General features: G+C 38.7%; 1 protein-coding gene across 2 annotated transcripts in view; it reads left to right on the top strand.

The window, feature by feature from the left end:
• grik2 (glutamate receptor, ionotropic, kainate 2) overlaps positions 1 to 24,969 on the top strand; it is a 204,499-nt gene that overhangs the window by 172,659 nt on the left and 6,871 nt on the right. Inside the window, exons 15-17 of one of the 2 annotated variants that reach the window (XM_029451364.1) lie at positions 5,255 to 5,480; positions 15,448 to 15,698; positions 15,984 to 16,011. In XM_029451364.1, the coding sequence (XP_029307224.1) occupies positions 5,255 to 5,480; positions 15,448 to 15,698; positions 15,984 to 16,011 (505 nt within the window). The remainder of the gene's footprint in view (positions 1 to 5,254; positions 5,481 to 15,447; positions 15,699 to 15,983; positions 16,012 to 24,969) is intronic. The other variant, XM_029451365.1, reaches the window with a different exon arrangement.

Here is a 24,969-nt window from a genome sequence, read left to right as displayed (position 1 = left end):
CCTGGAGGGGATTTCTCTGAATCGGAAGATGACGTTAGGTTTGTGTCAGGAATGTAAATGTTTCTCTTCGTGATATAGAAACTGAGCAGAATGCTGTGTCAAAGCGTTGTGCTGTGAATGCTTATTAGAATGTCTTCAATGTTTAATAGCTAGGACGTAAAGACATTTATATAGGGTGGACACAATACTAGAGAAACATTAGAAAGTCAATCAAAGTGAAAAAGAAGCTAAACAGACCTGCCATCAAGTTTACAGCGAAGTGTCAGCTTTATATATTGCCACTGACAATTACACCTTGTAGATTTTCAAAGCAACCTATAGAAACTTACACAGCAATAAACAGACCAAATAATCACCAGTCAATCAGTGATTTCCAACAACCCTTTTTACAATCTGTGACCCAGGATAGTCCAGTGTGAAAACAAACAAAAGGAACAGTGCGGCAAGAAAATGATCCAAAAGGTCCTCCTACCTAATTACAAGACGGGCTGTTTAATAGAGGTGGAAATAACACATAACGTTGCAGATTTGTACAGTTTTGTTCCGCTTAATTTAAAGATTTATAGTCACTTTTTTTTCAAAGCTCAACCATCTCATTACCCTTTCAGGGCACACCAGTAAATAATCAAGTGACCATTCATAACGATGAGTTACATATTTTAAATGTTTTCCACAACGACCCTTCTGAGCATTTTTTGATTAGTTGCCTGATTGAGGTTTGTTGACTGTTGGTTTTCCACCTTTGGGTGGCCACTGACTCACCGACAGGAATGAAAGGAGAGAAAAGCCACATAACATCACGGTCAACCATCACTAGAGGTGTGGACCATGAAGCAAGTTCGACAGAGTCAGGCTTCCTTTGCCTTAGCTGGCTCGACAAAGCCCAAAGGCCCCATTCAGAGATCAGCGGTAGTTATCAGCGTGCTTTGTTAACCCAGGGTTTCTACATCAGGATTTCCATGATAGGGGGCGTTTGGCTCAACATTTGAATACTACACTAAATGGAGGGTTCATGTGGTGCCTACCTCCAACTATGAAGAATTTATAAAAGTTGTTACAGCTAAAAGCAACACTGTTGATTCAACTAAGGCCAAAGAGGAATGCTGGCAGGGAATTAGTAATTAAATTAATGTATTTTTTATTTTATTTTATCTGCAGTTTTATGTCTAATGTAACTATACATTCTGAAGCTTTCACTTTAATGGTCACTATAGTCTTTGTCATATCAAAATTAAATGAAGTACATTTCATACTGATTAATAATATAGTGAACTATTAATGAATGATACCTGTGATTTTAGAGAACCAGCTTTAGCAAATGGCAAGAGAACCCTACAAACATATTCCGTAATGCAATGAGAGACTAGAACACCCCCTGAAATCGGATTTCCGACTCGGAAAGTCGTGGGAACCTCATCAGCCCCGACCCCAAAATCCAAGATGGCTGATGGAAATGAAAATGGAGGTTTTTGAATCAATGGTCACACACACGTGTACACAGCACAGCACACACAGTGGAATTTAGACTCTGCATTTAACCCATCCTAGTATTAGGAGCAGTGGGCAGCTACGCCCGGGGGGCAGTGTGGGGGTCCGGTGCCTGGCCTTAATCAAGTGCTCCACAAATCAACAGTGTGAAAGCTGTAGTAATATACAATTTATTAGCACTTATGTCTTATTGATGTCACATTAAATCAGTCATACTCACAGCACTGTCCAACTTCTACCTGTGGATATGTTGCCACGGTGTATGACAAATATTGTGTAATGCATTGTTATCAACTGGTGGTATTTACACTGTCTAACAAAGCTAACATGAGTAAAACTGTTTTTTCAACTTGTTGTACTGGAATGCCGTCAACTCGTGTGTGATGTCATTCCAAGCTCCGATTTCCGACTTCCCAGTACAAATGTAATGCACCATAACTAGCCAGGTTAAAAGAGAGCCGTCATCATGACGATGAAAAATACAAACACAGAAACATTTTAAATATCTAAATTAGAATTGAATACATAAAATTCTATAAAACAAACTTTAGAAAAATAGCACTAAAGGAAGAACTAAAAATGAAAATTATATTTACTGCGAAATACAGTTACAAATAAAATAATATATACGATTATGTGTAATGCCAGTTTTTAATATGAATGTTGTAAATTGAGTACATTTGAATTAGCATTCTGATAAAATATATTGTTCAAAGGAGTTTGGGATGGAAGGATGGTTGAGTAAATAATATGACTTTGAAAAGTAGGTTCACTTCCTGTGACCCCCGTGTTGTTAGGACCAGACTATAAAACACTGGGTTCAGTTGAGGGAAATATTGTGTTTCAGGCTGAATCTTGTAAAAGTCAACTTGTCGCATATCATGCGACAAGTTGACTTTTTACTAGTCGATCTGGGGATGGCTTGGTTGATTGGTTGGCCAGCTCGCTGTCCAGACTCAAATGTCCTGACTAAGTAGATTGCCATGTAAATGTGTACTGCCGTTCATGGTCCTGAGTGAATGAATCCTCAAACTATGGCGATCCCCTGACTATTCATCTGGTGCCCTGATGATGTTGATATTTTTCAGTCAGTCTCATAAATCTAAAGTTTGTCTACTAAAAAAACTGTCTGCTTGGAAAGGCGTGTCATGAAGGATGTGTCTAGTATATGTAATACCTACCTGGAAAACATTACATTTTGGTTTAGAATGAAATGTCTTGACAGCTGTTGGGCAGATTGACAGATTTAGTATGAAATACCCACCCGTGGCATTCTTTCTACGCCATAACAAATAAGTTATGTAGAAACAAGCCAAAATCTTTCACTAAGTGGTGAGTTTATTTCATTTATGTAATATTCAGCCAGAGGCAGCGAAGGCCTAATGGAGTCTCTCTGTCTCTTTCTTCATCCCCTCCTGAAGCAAAAGCAAAAATCAGTGTAATTTGAACACTGATGTTAACAGTGTCATTGTGAGCATGTTAGCATGCTGATGTTAGTATTTTGCCCAAAGCACCATGGTGCATTACAGAGCAGTTACAGTGTGTCTCTCAACTCCGCCATCATCGTTCACTAACATTAACCAAGTACTATGAGGTGCTTCACCACGGAAACATTCTTAAAGGAATACTTCAACCCAAAATGATCACCCGGAGATCCATCATGGACCGTGTGTTGCCTTGTTTCTTGTAGAAAACGTTGTTTTTCTCGCATGCTTCTAAGGTGAACAGAGAATCCAAAAACTGAGAAAATTCTCGATGAATTGAAAAAAATGGGCATTTAACTACAGCAAAACTAAACACAATAAACAGAACTCATTCGGCAAGCGTGAGACTTCTAATGCAAAAGTGTTTGGGAAGCAGTGAGCATGACTTGGATTACACTGCATGAGTTGTGTGAACGTTTATAAACCGATGTTTTGATATAGTTTTGCTGTTCTTAAAGGCAGACCCCATTTATTTAAATTCTTCATTCGCTGTGGAGCCAGAAAAATTAAGTTTTCTTCAATAATTCAAGGTAACATGGGGTGAGTAATTGATATATTAATGGTCATTTTGTGGGTGAAGTATTCATTTTTGCTCTCATTTCCAAGAGTAGGTAGGGAAAGTAAATGAATAAAATATTTTGACAGTGAATATTTTGCGGTATTCAAAATGCAAAAAGCAAATTATAATGTTGATGCTAATTAGTTGTATACAAATCAATTTTTTAGCAGACATTGATCATATTCTGGGATTAAAATAGTCGTATTAAGTACATTAAATATGAAATATTTTGCCTTCACAAACCCATACTGAATCTACAAACTTTGCTTTAAATGATTATATACGTCATGTACGAGAGGATCAGACGTCACATCCTATCACTCTTAAATGTGTCTTAGTGTAAGTAATCACATGGCACAAACCACTTCATACACATTGTAAATAGAGAGTATTTCTCACTCACCATGTTGCTCTAACGAAGGCTGATAGTGGTTTTGGCTGGCTCTTTTCTCCCCATCACCCCACATGACTCACTGCTGCCTAACATACAGCTGGGAGCCTTTCAGCTCCTGTGAACACTGATTGTGATCTACAGAAAAAATACCTAAAATCTACAGATTGTAAAGCATTGCGCACCTCCAGCCACTTCAATTTGATAACGAAATAAACCAGGAGTTTTTCGCAGATATGGGGAAACTGTGAAAAAAGAGGACGGCATTCTCAAACAGAGGCAGGCATATGGACACTTTACCAGACAGCAAAGCATTTTTTGAGCCTATTACTAATTATTGCTCGAATATTCTGATAGAATTTGATGAAACAAAAAGGACGTCACACATTCTATGGATGGATTATTTTGGACCTGTTGACAGCTATTTGTCGTGTGTACAAGTTGCGTTTTCCAAGATCTCTTGTATGGTTTAAGTGCAATCAGCTCTGGGAAGCCCTCCTTGGCTCTCTGCCTGACTTGGAGTGTAGGTGGTTATCTGACTCTCCCTGTATTCACAGCCACTGCTCTCGCCTTATCAGCAGTCTAAAGCTTGCATGCTCAATCGGCTGATTTGTCAAGGGTGACTCCGAAAGATTCTGATAGGCACTCCGCAAATCACCCAGTTGATCTAAAATATCGACCAGCCACAAAAAGTCATTACACGCAATAATGGCGGGCAGGACCTTGAAGATGTGACTTAATTAGGTTTCAAATGGCTTCAAAAATGGCTTCAAATTTGCTCCCCTAGAGAGTAATGTGCTCTTGGATTTCTCTCCATGATTACAGGTGTAGAAAGTGAAGCACACTGCTACTGACAACACCGCTGCTGATCCTAACTATAGGTGATAGCAGCAGCACAGACAGCGGAGATGTAAGGTCATACAAAAATCACACTACTGCTGCTATTTAACATGCTCGTCTTCTCCTCACACGCGATAATGGGTGAGGCACACAGAAGGCATGTAGCGCTGCTGTAGCTGCAAAAAGGTTGTGCTGAAGCATTTGACGTGTTTTCCTAATGACATTTGGAAAATATAATTGAATGCAAATGGTTGTGCAGGCCTTGATAGAGATGCAAACAGTATTTAAGAGGTTTGAGTGCTCTGCCTGTCTTTGTTTCTTTTAGTCACTCAGAACTTTATAACTGCTGAGAACTTTTTGTCGTTAACCTCCAACCTTTACATTTATCAAAACACAGTATAGCTTTTATAATGAATAAATGTGACAATGTATTGTGTTTGAGTAGTCTGGTTTTATTATTTGTTTACTCACAATGCCATTGTCTCCTCACAGAAAACCAAGATCTCCACGTATGATAAGATGTGGGAGTTCATGAGCAGTCGGAGGCACTCAGTGATGGTGAAGAACATTGATGAAGGCATTCACCGTGTGCTCACCTCAGACTACGCGTTCCTCATGGAGTCCACCACCATTGAGTTTGTCACCCAGCGCAACTGCAACCTCACCCAAATTGGAGCCCTCATCGACTCCAAAGCCTACGGGGTCGGCACCCCAATGGGTATGTACGCTACAATTATAACATACCATGTTTTGAGCTTAAAAGCATTAATGCACTGAATGCAACATTAGACTCAACACATTTGATGAACTGACTATATGAAACAATGTTTAATAAATAACTGTGTCATTTGGTACTAATTAAATGGGAAATAGATCTAGTTCAATTTAAACCCACAAAAAATATCTACTTGATTATTTATTTATTAGTAGGAACTTTATTTTCACATATATTTCCACATGCATGTTCAGCTGGCCTGCTTGGCCTAAAGCAATTCCCTGGAAATACAACATTTGAAAACCAAATCACCACCAAATGACACAGTCCATTCTGGAACCTTCTTAGAAATTGTTAGGAAACTATTAAAAGAAATTGCAGATCCATAAAATAAGGCGTAATACCAAAAGTTTGTAAAATGTAAATAATGTTTTGTATTATGTGATGGAAGCTGGTAGTACTCGGACATTGCAGTGAAAGGTAAAGGTGTGGAATTCAGAGCGGGATGGTTTACATGTCTGTCTTTAGTCAGATTTAGTTTACAAATCCTCGAAAGAAATTAGTGAGTTATGATTTCACTTCCAGTGTTTTCCTATTTAACCCCAACTGGACATTATTATTTCCTCAAACACCTGTGCACTGTGCTATAATAATATAATAATGTAATAATGTGGTAGTAGACCAACATGTGAAACAAAAAAATATGATCCAAACATGATGTTTTTCATGACTGTAGATCATTAATATTGATAAAATGTTCAAAACTATTACAAATATAAAGCCGTGTGAAATGTATTCTGGTGTGTTTACGCTGTAGTACATCCCTGAGGGTAACCCATGTGGAGGAATACTTATCAGGGGAAATCCTGTGGCAGAAGAACAGCGTTACATAAATAGAGGGATGAATAGGAAGGGTGGAACATTACACTTGTGTGTTTGGAGGTGCAACATTTGATTACAGGGCTCAGCAATAGATTGTCATAATCCAGTAATAAATGCAGAGAAAAGAAAAAACTATGATTAAGTACACGCAGAATTATAACTGGCAGACTACTTCACATGATGACCTCATGCTGCTAGTAATCATATTTATTCACAGAAAGGATATTGTAAAAGTGCTCTTGCAGTGTGTATGCCTCCTACAAATGGTTCTTTTGAGCAACATGCGGTCTCAATAAATGTCAGTCTATTAAACCTAAAGCTTGGAAAACACTGGCTACTTGCAAAGGCGTGTCATGAAGGATGTTTCTAGTATATTAATACCTACCTAGAAGATGACGCTAAAGTAAAAGTCATAATCTTGTTGCCAATTTGAAGTATTGATTGTATACAGAGATGCTGATAGCATTGTGATACACTCTGTATCCCCTGCAGTGGATGACATGCCTTGAAAAGAATAAACAATATGTTGGTGGATCTCTCTATACCTTCTGATCTCTCTATACCTTCTGGCTCTCAGCTACAAGCCAATTGCTTCTTACTGGGGACTATTTTCAGCGGTGGATTAATCCACATTTGGTTCTATTTCCAACAGCAGGACAGTGTAATGGGAATGGGAATGAACATATCACCGAGTGTGACTGTGCGGCTTATTCATGTGTTTTTAATAGTTTTTGGACTACAATGGAGCTCTATAGCACAGATGGAAAAGTGCCATTTGTCACACGTACACAGCACGGCACCCACTGTGAAATCTAAACTCTAACTAGTATTAGGACCAACGGGCAGCTATACAGCACCCGGGGCGGTTGGACATCAAGGGCACCTTGGCTGTGCCCAGGAGGCAAACTGGCACTTCTCCAGGTACCAGTCCACACTTAGTACGTTGTCCGTTCAGGGCCTTGAACCAGCGCACCTCTGGTTCTCAAGTCCCTATGAACTGAGCTACTGCCGCCGAATAAATAAGATATATCAGACTTTGGATACACACACAATACTTGTTTGTAGAAACGATGCATTGTTGGGTGAGTACATAAAGTAATAAAGTAATAAAGTTATAAAATAAGTAATAAAATAGAAATAGAATATCACTATACCTGCCTTTACAAATGGTGTGGTGTGTAGGTGAGGTGGATCATCTTATAGTTAAGGTTTCTTTGAAGACCTTTGGGGATCATTGATTGTCTGCTACATATGTGACTTTACCTTTAATATCCGGTTTTAACCATTTTCACTTTAAGTAGCTTTAAGGTTGTCAAAATCATTTTATTCCGCACCGTCTGAAAGTATCACATATTAAGCATCAGCTCTTCATTTAAGCTACAGTGTGTTTACAATAAGTTAAACATTCAAAGCAAACACTCCATGTTTTTATGGCTGCAACATTAAATCAAATGTAAATACTCTGCAGTCTGAAATCACAATAAAACAAAGAAAGTTATGAAATACACAGACATTTTCATATGAAAACGGTCACATTTATACTGTAGAAATGATCTATATATCTACAACCAAATATCATCATCATCATCTGCCTTCAGAAGTCTCTACATGGAGGATAGATGATATCCAGTGGCCGTATCCTTGTGACAAATCAGGGAAATGTCCTCTGGGACTGTACGTGTTGGCAAGGTCGTTTGCTTCTGTTTGTGTATGCTCTGCTGGTCAGCCACAGAAGGTAATTTGAGTGACTGTTTTGCTGTGTGTGAAAACAGTGGAGGTAGGCTATATTTGCTTTGGGTGATTGCATTTCTTGACTGATGTTCTCCTTTTGAAGGTTTGCTACAGTATGTGTGTGTGTTTGCACATTTTCCTATTTGCTTTTGGGTGTCTGCATGCATGCCTAGATGACTCTATGCATCTGTTCATACTATACATGGGTGTGCATGTGTGTATGTCACTGAAAGAAAGCGAGCTTAAGAGAGTGAGCGGAATGAAGTGAGAGTGAGTGCTCGCCTGTGGCAGCTTGTGCACCACACAGATTGTCCGTACTGAAGAAAGCAGCGGGGTTAGCATCATTATTCCCTGGTGGCCCATTCACATGCAGTCAGAACAAGGTATTTAAATTGCTAATCCTACCCTTTTAGTACCCTTTACCATATGCAGCCTGTATTCCCATGTAGCCGGGCCATTTAGCATATATCTCATTGACTTGAACAGAGAGTAGGTGTCGGCCTGCATTAGTACTTGGGCCTTGATAGAGCCGCAGCACTCAGCGCTCGGCCTCATGGCAGCTCCCTCAGCTCTGTAATGGACAGACTCAGTTCACCTCACAGCTGTAAGTCATAGCTCATTCTAATGGTGTGTTTACTACATGAAACCTCTACTGGCAACTTCTGTTGATCCTCAGGACAACATTTAAACATATGAAGGGCTCTTGTAGATCAAACATGGATCCTCACTAGTAGTTCTTTCATAGTTATTTTATTTTTATTTTTTTGCTGAAGAGAATTATATAGTTTTTTGATGCACAAAACATTCCTTATGTTATCATTTTCAATATTGTTACATGTTGTCAATGCAGAGAGTTTTCCAGGTGAGCCAATTTAAGGAAATACACTTTATGTGTAGGTAGAAAGGGTTGTCCATTAATTGCAGGGTTCCTACTGTCCACATGTTGAAGTGTCCTTGAGCAAGACACCGAACCCCACCTGCTCACAGTGATTGGGTCAGTGCCTTACATGGTAGCTTGCAACAACTGGTGTATGAGTGAGAGGGTTTACTGGTGAGTGAGAGGCAAATTGTAAATTTGTAAATCTACATAACACATGGCCATGAAATATGCTGTGAATATTTACGATCCTCAGACCATGAAGTCAGTACAAGAAGTCAGTGAACGCCTTTTAAAATGCATGGGGAAATTTCCAGTTATAAGGAGCCGCAGTATTGTTTATATCTATGTGTTTATTCACTTGACAATTTCGTCACCATGTTTCTATATTGATATCTGAAAGTGCAAATACATAATATATAAAAACATAAATAACAACACATTAGAGGAAAACAAGTCCATTGTATTATGTTGTGGTAAGGAAATGAGAAAGTGGTATCAAGCAATTCCTAATTATAACTAAACAAAAGCAAAACAGTTAAGATATAAAAATATATTCTCTTTTCATCATGGCAAATTCAATGTCTGCCCTAGTGACAGTAGCATGGCTGTCTGCTGGGATCTAAGCAGGTCTCAGAATGTGAAGCTTCTTTCTCTCTTGTGTTTTTGACAGTGTTTACTGTACCAGATGTCCTGTAGTAGAGAGAGGCCCCAAAGCAGGGTGTCTTTAACATGTGTTCTTACCAACATTAGCTGATCATTTGCCATGTTTATGTGTTTCTGACACATAAATGCAGTCACTGCCTGTACCACCATCACCCATTGTGTACAGCTTGTGCAGCCACAGTCTGCTCCTCTGCCATGTCTGTCGTCTCAGGAGGCTCTGCATTATGCATCATCCTTCTTTTCTCTTTGTCTCTCTCCCTGATGAGTATCAATCTTCATTTAGCTTCATTAGGCTGCATTAATCAAACAGTGTAAGGGGGAAGTGTCTGCGCTGCTTGTCAGCAGGCTGCTGTCCTTCCAGTATTCTCTGCTGCTGCCTGCCGGGCTGTTCAGCTTCGCCTCATAAACAGGAAGGCTTGTGAATGCTTTTCTGAGAGATAGAAGATCTCCAACACTGTGACCTGCGGCGACTTCCCCCACCTCAAACCCCCAACCCTCAACCCCCCACCACTTCCCCTCCCAATGCACACTCTGGGATGTGTGCGATAGAGAAAGAAAGGATATTAGACAGAGAGCTCACACAGAATGAAGATGCAGCAGGGACATCAATTCTCTGCAGTGCCCTGCACTTACCACCACTTCCAAACACATACAGTTTATCACCTCTATATGGGGGGACAAGAGGTCATATGAGGAGGAGTGACAAATTGAAGAACTTATATAGTTAATAATTGTAAATGCTTCATTTAATATACGGTATACAAAATAGGAAAAGCTGAAAAAACACATGTACAGACTTTAGCTTTTAGACGGTGAGTAACCACAGGATTGGCATTGATGAGACACAGTTGTGGACTGCACCTTCATGAGCCACTGGAATCACTTGTGACAGCAGACCAGAAAGAATGATTTTTAATTGTGCCAGGAAAAGGAAGCGTATGAAAAGTGGTCTTCCTGATTAAACTTTCGTTAAGCTTCCCCTTTGATAGGATTTCACGTGTAGATTTGGGCTTTAAATAGATTCCTGGGGATTTTTGAGGAGGTGTCGAGGACACACATGGAGTTTCCCCAGTACCCTCCACGCTCTCTTCAGACCTTTTATGGACTGAGGCTTTTTGGAGGATCGAGCAGAAACCTAAGCTCTTATCCATTTGAAAGACTTCCACATATGTATGAGTGTGTGTTCCTTGTCCTAACATGCAAAACAAATATTTCCATGTATTACAAAGAGAGCTGAACATAGTAGGCTAAAAATACACATCTTCAGAGTGTAAGACATTGCAGCATATTATCATTTCTAGCTTTTTTTCTTCATTGAGAGACAATGCATCAGGGATTGGTGCGCTATTACTCTGCTTTGATCAGGCAGATTACATCTATGTGTCTTTTTCTGGATTCAGTAAGGCCTGTCACTTCGCTCCGCACTCTTCCCTGAATCGGAGGATTAAGTGCCTGTTTTATGGGCACACATGCAGCTCACAAATTAACATATTCTGTTTAGCACGGACAAGGATAACGACACATTTCTCCATCTATCAGCCAACCAGAATCATGAGAGATGTTCTCACTAGACTTTCAGTCCCAGGGAGCTTTGATTGATGTCACTTAAAGCACACCTTGTTTATTAACAAGCAATGTGCAGCATCGTGTTTACACATTAGCTAACTGTCCAAATTCAGTTTATTTTTCCCTATATGATCACTTCTGATGATGACTAATCAGTGTTAACTATGAAATGTTCACATAAAGACATAATTAGTAAAGTCATATTCTGAGCAAAATCGACTCACATGAATATTTTATTTATTGTTTGAGTCTGTCAAAATTGTGATTTTTATCTCCTAAAGCATCACACTGTGATCTGCCTAAAATGCCTTACATGAAGAAAATGATTACTTTTAAAGCCAAATTCTCTCTTTGTTCAGTTACAGAGGAATCAATAAATCAATAAGTAGTCCCTCCAGGATGAAGGCATCACATGTGTAGCTGCAGTCGCCTGGAATAGTGCACACCGCAGCAAAAAAAACCGTACGTAAATAAAAAAGATCCTGCGGAGCTGAAGGCATGAGGTAGTACACAATATTACATCAAGTTTGGGGGATATTTCCATTAATGGAGAGAGCCCTGTCATCCCAGGTGTGCTTTTAGGTCCTGGATGGGGGGGAGGAAGGGGACAGGACAGTATGTTTCATGAAGAAGGAGTGTGGCGGTGGAGCAGACCAGTGACGTAGTAGGAGGTCTAATTGTGGAGGGCTTTGAAATTGAAGAGAAGATCTGGATGCACTGGAGTTTATTAAGGACCTTGGAGGATGAACCTTAAAGAAAGCTGTTGCAGTAGTGGAGTCCGGATGTGATGAAGGCATGTTTCGGAGTTTCAGGAGAAGAAAGTGAGTGTGATCGACATGGATTTACTAGAAGAAGCATGAAAAGCTTTTGAGGTTTCTTGCTCGGAACCAAAGGATTGGACCTTTCACGTGACGCTGCCATTCTTAGACCTCGTGAATGGCCTGTCGTGTTTATGGAGCCCTGAAGTATCACATCCCACAACCCTAACCCTAACCCTCGTAATACCATTTGGTTCTCTGTCTGAAAATGGTGGATCTGACAGTATGCAGCATATTTTACAAATCTAATACAAAACCAATTTACAAAGGAACACCATTGCTCTATTTTCATCTCCCTATGTCAGGAGGCATCAGACCCATTTCATGATCATGTCAATGTGGGTTATGACACTTGCCAAAAACGTGGCTGGCAAGGTGCAGCATAGGTCATGACTGTACGACACAATGCTCACGTTCATCCAGCCCATGATATCACAGCTGAGGTCTTTCAATCTGTTTAGATCGGGCAAAGCTGGCCCAGTTTCAAGGCTGCCTGTTTCTTTGTCTTAGCAAGTGATTTATGCGACACACATTGGCTTGTTGTTCCACTCCGGAGCTGAAGCGAAGGTATCTACTGTAGATGGCAATGAATAACTTTAACCGGAGTGTGATTCTCATTCCCCATCACCATGGTAATAGATGCTTTTGAAGCATGCTGGCCGGCTTGCTCTGAAATAAATAGTCAGATAGCAGAAACCCTTGGGCAGAGATGAAGGACAGAAGAGATGTGTGAACACAGCCTTGTGAATGCAGCCACACATCGGGCTGCAGCTCAAAGCTCCACTTCAGTCAAGGAACGTGGCTGATCATTCTCACTGTTCTGAGTCTTTTGGGTCGTCCACTACATAATACTGTTGAAAAAGCGACTCTGCATACTGACTGCTAATCACAGAGATCGCTACTCCACTGGAGCTAGCCAGTTGATAATGTTTTCTATTCTAATATAAACATGTTTCCATCCTCCTGTGCTCAGGGAGAGCTCATTCTAAGTGTTTGTGATAATAGGTGTTATTAGTTTTTTTAAATAATTAAAGCTGCATTAACATTCTGATTACAGTGCATCGGCGGTACCGTAGGGAGGCTTTTTTGAAGTGGGAGTCGTTTTTATTTTTGTATTCTCTAACAAAGCTTTACGCTTCAGGTTTAATCAGGGATCTTGACATGTGACTGGTTTTGATCAGCAGAGCAGAGGAAGGTGCTGGAGTGCTTTCCCTGAGTGAAGAAGGGAGGCGCAGGTGCTGCTGGGAAAACAGAAGAGGGGTGGGGGGGGCTCATTGAGCACTCTGCAGACATCTTTCACGTGCATGAGGGAATATTTCAATGCTCGCTTTGTGGACGTTAACTTGTTAAACAAAGGTAACAGCTCACAGTGAAAACATTAGGACAGATTAACCATGGCAACTGGTTTTAATTAGGCAGCTATAGAGGTGGTATGAGTGGCGATATAGCCCCATAGATGTATTTTAGCTTTATTAGTTTAGTGTTGTTGGGCTTGTGGGGACAATGGAATGGTAATGCTAGACATTAGCATCAATTGTTTACAAAGTTAAACATGTACTGGAATGCAGAATGGAATGTGCTGAATGCTCACTGAAATATAATATTGTTTTTTATTCATTTACACTGCAAAGTAGAAATTAAAAATTACTCATAATAAAATAATGCAAAATAGGCTACGTATATGTTTAACAGGGATTAAGTGTAGACCTAGAATTATGAAGTAACATAAACACGGCTGGCAAATATGAGACATATGAAGCTAAATAACAATAAGTTATCCAATAAGAGGTAATATACCCATGAAAATATATCATAGGTACAATAAAATCTTAAGAATTTTATATTTACTTTTTATTTACACTTTAAACATATTTAAATTATTATTATTTATTTATTTATTTTATATTAAACATAATTTAGTGTTTATTATCTGCATACAGGAGCACTGTGACAGCCACATCAAGACAGGAGGGGCTGTGTATCATATGTAACAATATGTGCAATTTCTGTGTTCCTCTCCAAAATACACAACCCAGGCAAGTCAAGAAACAAAGCTAGCTACAGTTTATCAAATTAAATGCTTTTATACAATTCTTTAAACACTGTTTTCTGAGGAATGATTCAGTGTAATAAAGGCACCGGAACACAAACTGCAAAAGCCAAATTAGTTGGGCAACATAACTAACATGTAAGCCTGGGTTGGTTGAAGAAAAGGTCCCGGACCACTGAAAATGCTCGAACCGTGTCTCATTTTCTGCTCAATAATAAAGATTGATTCAGCCATTATCAATTCATCTACTATCAGAAAGAAAACTGTATTACAAGCATCTTCACATCTTAAGGAATAAGCCCTGAGAGGCTGTGGTTTACAGAGATCTTCAAACAGCTTAGGGCCGTTGTTTGGCCAGAGCGGAGTCGCCATCACTGTAAATCACAGCCTCTCGTGGCTTATTGCTTTTATTAAACGGTAAATACATATACCTTCCAGGGTTGTGGGGTTATGTTATGTCTGGACAGGTGCGTGTTAATTACGTGATGACAGAAACAAGAATATTTCTGCAGTATCTTCTCTAGTTTCTCTCTCAGAAATTGCTCATTTTCTTTTTTATCTTCCTCCTCATTCCTGTCCATCTCTTTTCACCACTTATCCAAGCTTAGCCATTAAATTAAAATAAACATCAAAACCGAACATTTTCTGTGGCACAGTGATACTTACAATATTATGAATATTGCAGTCTGCAAATACTCAGCCACATGCCCAAGAAGTAGAGGCAATATCATCCTCCAAGGGTCTTAACTGGGATCGAAGGACCAATAGTATTTATTCAGCCAACACATGTAATAATCCAATCATTATCATTACTCTAAACATATAATAATTGATTTTATGAAAATCATGTGTTTTTTTAAGTTCTTCAAATGATGTCTCCTTGTGTTGGACAAACAATATGTGAACTGTGAAAACAAAATGTTCTTATCTGAGAGCAAGAATAAAAAAAACATTGAATCCCAGAAGTCAATGGGTGCTAACAAAATAAGAGCAAAGCATGGCTGAAAACAAAAACGAGGACATTTGTTTTTATATTGCTCTCTGCATGAGGCCCTGAGTGACTCTGTGTAAAACAATGATTTACTGCAAGAAGTCAGCTAAAACACCAACGATGCTGGTGAGTTTAGAAGGAAATAAAACTTTATATTATCGATGAAGTCAACTGTTTTTCTCTAAACCACACTGAATCTTTACTCTCGTTACCTGTTTGCTTGAGTGGGCAGTTTGGCGATCTGAGGTATAATTAAATAATATGTACAAACTTTAACTGATCATCAAAGTCAATATTCAATAAAGTTGTCTTCCATGTTAAATAAGATAAAGGCACTGATTCAGTCATGTTGGTTGCTCACGCTGACCTTATGTATTTTGGTCCTTCAGGCTCTCCGTACCGAGATAAGATCACTATTGCCATCCTGCAACTTCAGGAGGAAGGGAAGCTGCACATGATGAAGGAGAAGTGGTGGAGAGGAAATGGCTGTCCGGAAGAGGAGAGTAAAGAGGCCAGCGCCCTCGGCGTGCAGAACATCGGAGGGATCTTCATCGTCCTGGCTGCTGGACTCGTCCTCTCAGTGTTCGTGGCCGTGGGAGAGTTCCTCTACAAGTCCAAACAGAATGCACAACTTGAAAAGGTAAGAAATACCTCTGACTTTCATCCCTGCTTTGTTATTTATAACAATGATAGCAGAATTTCTTACTTAACCACGTATGCTATAAAAGGCAGTCTCATGGCAAATAAATAAATATATAAATGCTAACAAAATGAAACAAAATATATGCTAAATATACTATATGTTCTGATATATAAGTTAAAGAAATCATTTGTTTTACCAATTTGCGGAAACTCACACTATAATGACAGTGCTATATCATATGCAGCAAGATAAGGGTTGGTTTCTTTGCATTTATTCACTTAGGCCCAATGGCGACAACGAGATAAGAAACGTGAGGAATTCTGCTGTCACCATGGATCCAAGCTAGACTTTAACCACCATCTCAAATGACCTCAAGAAAAACTCCAGAAACTTTTTTTCTGTTGTAATCTAACATGATCTAAAACTTCCCAAAACTATTGAACTGTTGTTATGTTTTTTTCCCCCTGACACCCCTGAGGGAATGGGAACACTAAGAGCAGTTTAATAAAACATTTGGAGTGCTGGCAGTAATATACAGTTGGATCACAGGCGGTATGCTCTGCTGCATGACCCATGTCTTCAACAGCCACATCCACTAACACACACCTCCCCACTTCTGCTGTCCATTTCCATTCTGCTTACAATGAATCTATTCTCACTGTGCATATCTGTCGCATTTAGCTCATAGCTTTCTAGATCAGAGCAGTAACACAGCAGAAGGTTGTGTTGTTTGACTACAGCTTTCTATTAACAAACATTCTGACACTGAGTAGTTGCTGATATAATGGCCTGCACCATCAGATAAATAATTGGGGCAACTCTAAATACACAAAGAAAGAAATAGTGAAATCTCACCAGAAATATATGTACCAAGGTTGTTGATGTTCAACAAACCCAATCCTGTCATCAATGATCAGTTTTACTTTGTACTATTCAGCCAGTTACTAACTTGTTGAAGGACAATACACACAATATATATCTTAATTCAGAATTATTCAGCTGCCAATCATATTTAAACTGCTTTACTAATTTTGACCCATGTCTTCTTTAGGCTAGATGCAGCTGTGACTCCATAAAATGGGTTATAATACATAAGTATGTCCTGGATGTACGTCCTCCTTCATACGTTTCAGTCACAAGTGCATTGTGCAATGATGGATATGTTTACGTGGACATTTTGTATGACTCAACAAAATAGCAGTTATTTTATTCTCAGCAGTCAGCTGCAAGATTGATGATAAAACAGTAGAAGCACTTTAGAAGCACATTCAAAGCTAACTGGCTTCAACACAAGTTAGCTTTAAGCTAACTGCTAGACATCGTTGTCTCCATTTAGATTGGAGCTATGTTTAGCTAATAAATAAGAGACAGACTTGTGACAGTTTTTTTATCACCGTTGTTAACTAATACTGTGGACTGAACAGAGCGGCTTTACGCCAACAGTATACATGGAGAGACGGAAAAAAACAGAAAAAAATATACATTAGTGTACCTTAAGATTATACACATTTTATGGTTAAAAAAAAAAAGAAGGATATTGCATACTAAGATAATAGTTGAACTATTACTTTTCACATAGGCACATGACTAATATATACACGTGGATATATTATGTAGTACGCTGTGATCCAGTGTACATACTGCACTAAAATTAAACAATAGCCACAAACATTTAAATATACCACTTAGATCAAATCAAATCAAATGTATTTATATAGCCCAATATCACAAATTATACATTTGTCTCAGTGTGCTTTACAGACTGTACAGGTTACGACACCCTCTGTCGTGACAACATTTTGTTAAACCTTATTAAAGATGTACATTATTGTGTACTATTTAGGTTGACATAATACTAGTTGGAAATATGTTTAAAAATCCTTAAAGGGCAATTACCAAATGAACAATTATCCAATAGTTTAAGTGACTAGAGAGAGCAGAGATCATTTAAGTGAGTCCTCTGCTTGTGTTGTTTTGTTTTAATAGGCTCTCATGGGAGCTTCCATGTGCTGGAGCTATACAGTCCTCATCCTGTAACAGCTTCCTTCAACATCTGATTGCATTGATTGTACAGTGTTTTAGCTTGGCCCGGTGACCCTGTATTGATGGGTCAGACACCCCTGTTGTGTCATTTTGTTAAGTGAATACACTCAGAACACTCAAATATGTTACATGTATGAACACACACATAATGTGTAAGCACATACACACCATAAGGCTGAGCTGTGAATAAATGGGTTGAAAGCACAGAACTGAAGAAAAAGTACATTAAACCGTAAAGGCCTTGATAAACAGGGTAACTACTAAAATGTGTCCATGACTTACAGTCACACTCCCCTTTAGAGAGCATTCCATTACAACTGCATACTCTACAACAAGTGACCATAAAAAGCCACAAAACCATAAATTAATGTAAACCAGCTTTTATTTAGCTGATTCTAGTGGTGCAGGTATTTGCCTCTACACATGAAAAGCTAGAAAAATCAGATATATTAAAAAGACAATAATGAGTATATAGCTTATATCTTATCACAGTAGTGAAATGATGTATCATTAATGAAAAACTAAAATTCTCAATTATGTGCATCAATTCTGAAACATGGATTTAAATGTAATCGGCAGCATTTGTGATTCATGATTCAATTCCTTTACCACAATTTAGATTAAAGCATAGATACTATTACACCATGTATGATATATTTAACAAACTGGTTAGGGAACTATAACAACTATGTTTTGGTTTGAGGCTAGGTTTAAAGGATAGAGTTTTTTGTTATTTGTTTGTTTGTTGTTTTGGATACCATTATCATATAAATCCCTGAAAAGGCCATAACTAATTAAGACTTTTTCAGTGTGACATTAACAGTTTAGTGGAATGAGATTGTTAGGGTCTGGGGACTATTCTCTGCTATAACAAAACTAGAAAATGATATATCTTTAAGCTTCAATAAGTAAAATCATTGCTAAGGGCTGGTGTTATTGTTGGAAGAAAACTTTAAAATTGAAACATTTCAATCGCAATATAAAATGATATAAAATGATATAAAATGATATACAATGATATAAAATTGGAATCGTTTTCTTGGAGTTTCTGGTTAAATAAGAATTCAGATCCCAGTAGAAGTAAAAACAAAGGGTTTGCACATGATGTCACTGTTTGCGAGATCTCCACGTTCCCAACAGGCATTTGCCATTGTGTGTTCACAGAGAAGAAATACATTGTATAAATGGTACAAAGCTATTGCATAATCGACGCAATAAGCGTAAGTGCAACAAATTCAGAATTAATTCAGAAAAGAGGCTAAATAGAAGATTGGGGAAATGTAGGAGTACAATCAGAGGCATAACATCAACAATTTAAACATATTTCTGAATGGAGCATGTAGTACAACCAACATATTTTTACAAACCTGCCCAAAGGAACCCACAATATAGTTAAAGTTCTCAGATTGTTCATCTACTTTTAAGTAAGATGCTACAACCATGTAATGCACACTTGACCATAAGGCTGCCAGTTGGTGTTCAACCTTATTGCCAAAGATAAAGTATGTGGGCAATAAGGCTTCAATGGTACTTTATAAGGTGGTCCAGGGGCACAAAATAGACATCTGATAAACGTATTGTCAAGGTTTATATACCCCTTCATCTCCATTGGTACAGTATACGGTGCTACACCTGGAGCACCATATACTATACACCATGTACCACTAGGAGCCCTATTGCCTTGGGTACATTATGTATAAGGTATGTGTAGGATATGCATAATGATCCGGGGTAATAAGGGTACTTTAGAGGGTGTTCTAGGGATACATTACCCTTAGTAGCCTTATTGCCTGGAATACATTATGTGTATGAAGGATCCGAATAATATACCCTCGGCATTAAGGCTGCCAGTCATATATTACGTGTTGCTCTGCCATATTGTCAGACGTAATATACCGCTAGTAACAAAGAAGAAAATTATATGGTGCTCCATATTATGTACCCTCAAAAGCCTTATTGCCCTGGGGTACATTACATGATTGAAGTATCTTAGATAGATATTGTTGTCCCCATGATTCACAAAACAACACAGATAGAAAATATGGCTTCTGACATCAATATTCATGTGTACTACTATTGGTATTTTCTCAGGTTGGTGCAGGCAATCGTGTAAGCATCAGTGTTTCAAAACATAATAGAAGGTTTGTATATCTAACATTGTAATGAATAAGTACACCAGGTTATTATAGAGCATATTCAGTAAGACACAACATACACAAGTGTGAGTGTCAGCTCTACAACTTCTAAACTATGTAATGTATCTATTCAGAACAAGGTAAGATAGAGAGGATGAATAAACCTAGAAGATCAGTCTTGTTACATACTCAACACATGACAACATATCGCCCTAATTGCTTCCAGTCTAGTTTCACGCACAAATGCCACTGATGAAACATGTTATGCACTCTGCTGTGGACATGCACTGGATTGGAGCACATGGAAGTGTGCAATAATTGACACTGTCACTTGTTTGCTTGGGATGCACACAGTGATTTACTTAGTATGTAGACAAAAAAGGATCCTTAACAGAACAAAATAAGGTATGACTAATGTTGGTTTGTTAAGGCTGTTTAGAAGCTGCCTATAGCGAGTATGTGCTGATATTCATTAACTTCTTTTTTGAATGAAAACGCTTCTGAAATTTAAACCATCATGGAGGACCAAAGCTCTCCACTGAAAGCCAGACAAATGAAATGTTTTGAGATGGTTCATCAGCTTTTTGAGACTCTGCTAGTGGTCTATGTAGCCCACAATATTTCGGTTTTGAAAAATAAACCATGGTTAAGGTATAGATGGGGTTAAATACTTGGTCAGGGAGAGGTCAGGATTACAGTTCATAATTGGCAGACATTACCTGTTGGATTTTGACAGGGCATGAATTCTGTTGTCCACCCCCCCCAACGTCCACATCGTATCTTTGTGTTTCACATAAAGGGCACACTGCTTCCTGCATGGGCAATGGATGTTGGCACAGGACTTCATCCTTGAACAGCAGAAAAGCCCAATGTGAACATAATTCCAGTTCCAAAACTTTTAGCTGATAACAATCAGTGCTAATTCAATACGAGCATCCATAACCAAAATCAATGCTAGCCACTTTTAGAAACTTTAGTGTAACAATAAAGCTGAGAAATTATAGGACTTTATTTAAGCAAACGCTCAGTACTAACCAGCCCTCTCGATTGTTGTGGTAGTGTTTGAATTAATATAGTGGGTGTTAGTTTTGTGAGGCTACCACAGCTGGCTACAAAGATACATACATCAGCAAGTACTGTGGACATTAAAGAAATCCCCTATTAACCACATATCTATTTAGCAGACGTGGAAAATGCGTTTAATAATATAATAAAAGTATAATATGAAAAGAACAAACTTAAACTTGCATTCCAGCTTATGTAGATTGTTTTTGTACAGTTGTGGTCTGGAAATAATCATAATGGCCGCTTATGATTCAGATTGGCGGCAGATATGACATATTAAAAAAGGCCATGAATTGAAATACAATATATGGGTCTAACCCTAACCTCAGCTTGATTTACTTAGTCCAAATATTAATTAAAAAACAATGAATATCCACTATAATGTGTATAATGTGTAGCCTGCACATCTCACAGTCCAGTGCTAATTATTATCAGGCCAATCTGTGAAAATTAACTATCTATTTTTTTCATTGTGAAAATGAACCATATATTTTGTTTCATGGCTCCAGGCATCTCATATAATTGAATACCTCCTACTTTTACAATATGGGGTTGTTTTCTCACCATGATGCTGAAAGTGTCAAGTTGAAAAATGTGGTGCTAAGCATCTCTTTGTTGTGTTTCACATGCTTGATAGTGCACACCCTGCAATTTGCATTTTATAATTACTTCTGTAACATTAGAAAGGAGCAAAAATAGCAGCTAGTCATTTATATAAATGGATGAGCCATACAGCCTCTTATACAATAGAGCAACTGTTAATAGTTTTTTTTAAAGGTTTAATAGACACGTTAATGCCATAAAGTATGTGTTTTTGAGATTAGTGCATTTATTAAACAGATTGTAATGCCACAAGATGAGAGCATTGTCAAAAGAAAATATACACTTGTTAAACATTTTAATAAAAGTATTAATAAACATTTGATACATTTACAAACTATAGACCTCTTTAGGCTTGTCATTTTAGTTCATCTACCGAGACTATAATACTTTCCTTTTCTTGTCTCGATTATGTTCCCTTTACATTCGTTCAATACATTCCATCATCACTGCTACATGTTCACAGTTTTGCTCTCCAAAGGTTTGGGAAATATGCGTGTTTGCCTTCAGATCCACAGGCAGATCAGAGGATGAATAACGTTTATTTCTGTTCAGCCACTACTGTTTAGCCTACACAATAAAAAAAAACTAAAAACAAAGCTAGCTCCCTTCAAAAGTGAAAAACTAGCCAAATTGCAGATTGTTTAACACGCTTCAACCACCTCACAAGGAATTGCAGGCCTGTCCGGTGCTCTCAGAGGAAGGCAATCATGTGACGTGAGAGACTCAACGCACCTGCCGTCAAAATCCAAATGTTAGAAAGCAAATCAAAATTAAAACGTTAGTCTTCTGGTGAAGTTTGTTGCCTTTAATCCATGTGCTCCAGTGAACACTTAGAACCAATTCTTAGGTCTCTCCCAGTACACTCAATTTGCAAGCATTCTTGCTGACATCATCAGCTCAGGTGACACACCTGTTATCATCACTGTAATGTATATTTACAGTACAAATATTACAGGACTATAGGCTATATGCATTTACATAAACACATGTTTATTGGCTGGCAACAAACAATTGATTTTGACTGAGATCAAAGATGGACAGAGAACTTTTCTCACAAGCGTTGACCATGGATGTTGACATCACAGCTCTCTAAACGCTGAACATATCTGGGCTCGCTAACAGGCCATCACAACTCAGAAAATGTCCGATTAAACTTTCAAGGAGGCATTACAAAATCAACTCATAATCTGACTTTATATTTAAAATCTTTATTTCTCACCTAAAAAACATCTAGGCAAAATTTGGTAAGAAAAACAACAATTGTACAATTCATATGATAAAAGATGTGTTTGTGGCTATCCTCCATAACTGCTGCTAGTTCATCCTGTCCAAATGGAGTTTTACTAATTTCTTAGTTTTGGATTCGTGGGTTATGTAAAGATGACAGGGTGACTCTTGAAGGAGCTAAGATAGCAGTTTCCTCCTGCTAAATACAACCTGGACCTCTAAGTATGACATTTATATCAATGTTCTCAGCTGACTGTGGGTAAGATGGCAAACAAGAGGATTTCTCAAAATGTTTTTTTTCTTTTATGTATACAGTCTAGTTTACAGTAAGTGCTTAATGTTGCTTAAAGTTTTGACTATGAGTTTTGGATGGATGAAAATATTAACCTCTGCTCTCATAATGCCTAGTATAAAGGAAGAGCACAGTCAAGGCAAAAGAGCCAGTGTTAGACATTTGTTTTCTTCAAGAAACATGTAAGTGTTGTAAATATGCTTAAAAAATGATTCTTGCTAATTTTACGTTTAAGTTAAATATTTTAGAAAACGTTTTATTTTCAACTAAATCACATGCCTCATTGACTTTCAATGGAGCATTTCTTTGTCATCTCCATGCTAGTCTGTCAAATTTCCATGATTACCATGGTTGTGCCCTTCCTCCCTCTCCTCCTACTCCACCTCCTTTCTCTCCTCTCCTGCCCCCCCCCCCCCTCCCTCAGCTCCTCCTCCGCTTCCTTCTGCCCCTCCTCCTCCCGCTCCTCCTCCTCCTGCTGCTTTTTCCTCTCTTCCTGCCTGCTGCTGAGGCTGCTGCAGACTAACCTGGCTCTTGGGGTGCGGGGACCACCAGCTGTGTGTGAGGAAACCATCTCATCAACCCAGCACAAACACACACACAGGCACACACACACACTCAGACACGCTTGTATGTATATGGATGAACACACACATGCACAGGTAGAGATGTCTGTGCTCAAAGGAAAAGTCTAATGATTCAGGTGGTTGGTCTCAGTTACATGGCTTTTCTGAGTTTTTGTAAGATTCAGATCTCAGAAGAGGAGCTGCTTTTAAAAACAGATTTAGTGTTTACCTTCCCAGAATCTTTGGCTTTGTCCCATATCAGCGTCCACCTGTCATATGTCAAAACATACCAATGGGGCTTTCCCATTCCAAAGGCTCTTCCACAGAAAATCAAGAAATGCAGCCTTTGTTTGCCAACATTTAGAAGACTATCTGTGTATCTATCAGCAGACAGTAATGTCAATATGGGACGATTCCTGCAAAACCTTGGGTCACTTTCACTGACAGCACTTTTTTTTTACAAGTAATGCCAACATTTACAAAATCGGCGTAAGCCAGCTACTCTATGGTTAATGTTAGGGAAAGATTATGGTTAAAAATATCCTGTCTGTGACAGGAAGCAAAATCAAAGTCATACATGCTACATGACCATCCACCACCACAACCTCCACACCATCAAGGCACAGACCCACCAAACCGACTTCAAAGAACTGGCGACGACGGAGGCCGACTGTTGGGTCGCCTCACGTCGCCTGCGTCTGGACCAAAAGGTCGCATTTGAACACACCGCAAAGACTACAGCCAACGACCAACCAACACGTAGGTTCTGAGGAAATAACTTGTCATTCAAAAAGGGAAAACAGAAAATCTAGGGCTGTGAGTCAACAAGCCGTTGCTATGATACATAAATAAAACATAGCATATTTTCACACCACTATCACTCACCACTTAGCTTCATTCCAGATGATGAAGATGAAAAACATTATACAGCTCTGCTGCCGATGCAACGTGTTACATCGGCAGCAGAGCCATATAATGTTTTTGCAAAGACGGCGACAAGCGCCAATGGTGCGGGACACACCGCAAACAATAGGACATATAACAGATGCTCACCATTCAATGAAACCTTTCGTATGGTACATTTGGCAATGTATGACCTTACGAGTTTGACGAAAACAGGTCAAACACAACACAGATGTATGTCTCTGTGAATCTCCTGTCAACACATGTGGAAGAAGGTGCAGGTTTAGCCTGCTGGTAATCTGGTACTCTGTGGGTAAATCATCTCCGTCTGCTTGGGAATCACAATAACATTTCTCTTACACATGCATTTCCATTCATAAATACGTTCATCTCTCTTGAGCCGTTTAACAGATTCTGAAACTATCTATGAAGACAGG

Source organism: Cottoperca gobio, chromosome 16 (assembly GCF_900634415.1).
Source record: "Cottoperca gobio chromosome 16, fCotGob3.1, whole genome shotgun sequence".
NCBI lineage: Eukaryota > Metazoa > Chordata > Actinopteri > Perciformes > Bovichtidae > Cottoperca > Cottoperca gobio.
Note: the sequence above shows the minus strand (reverse complement) of the source record. Positions and strands in the feature narration are given on the sequence as shown.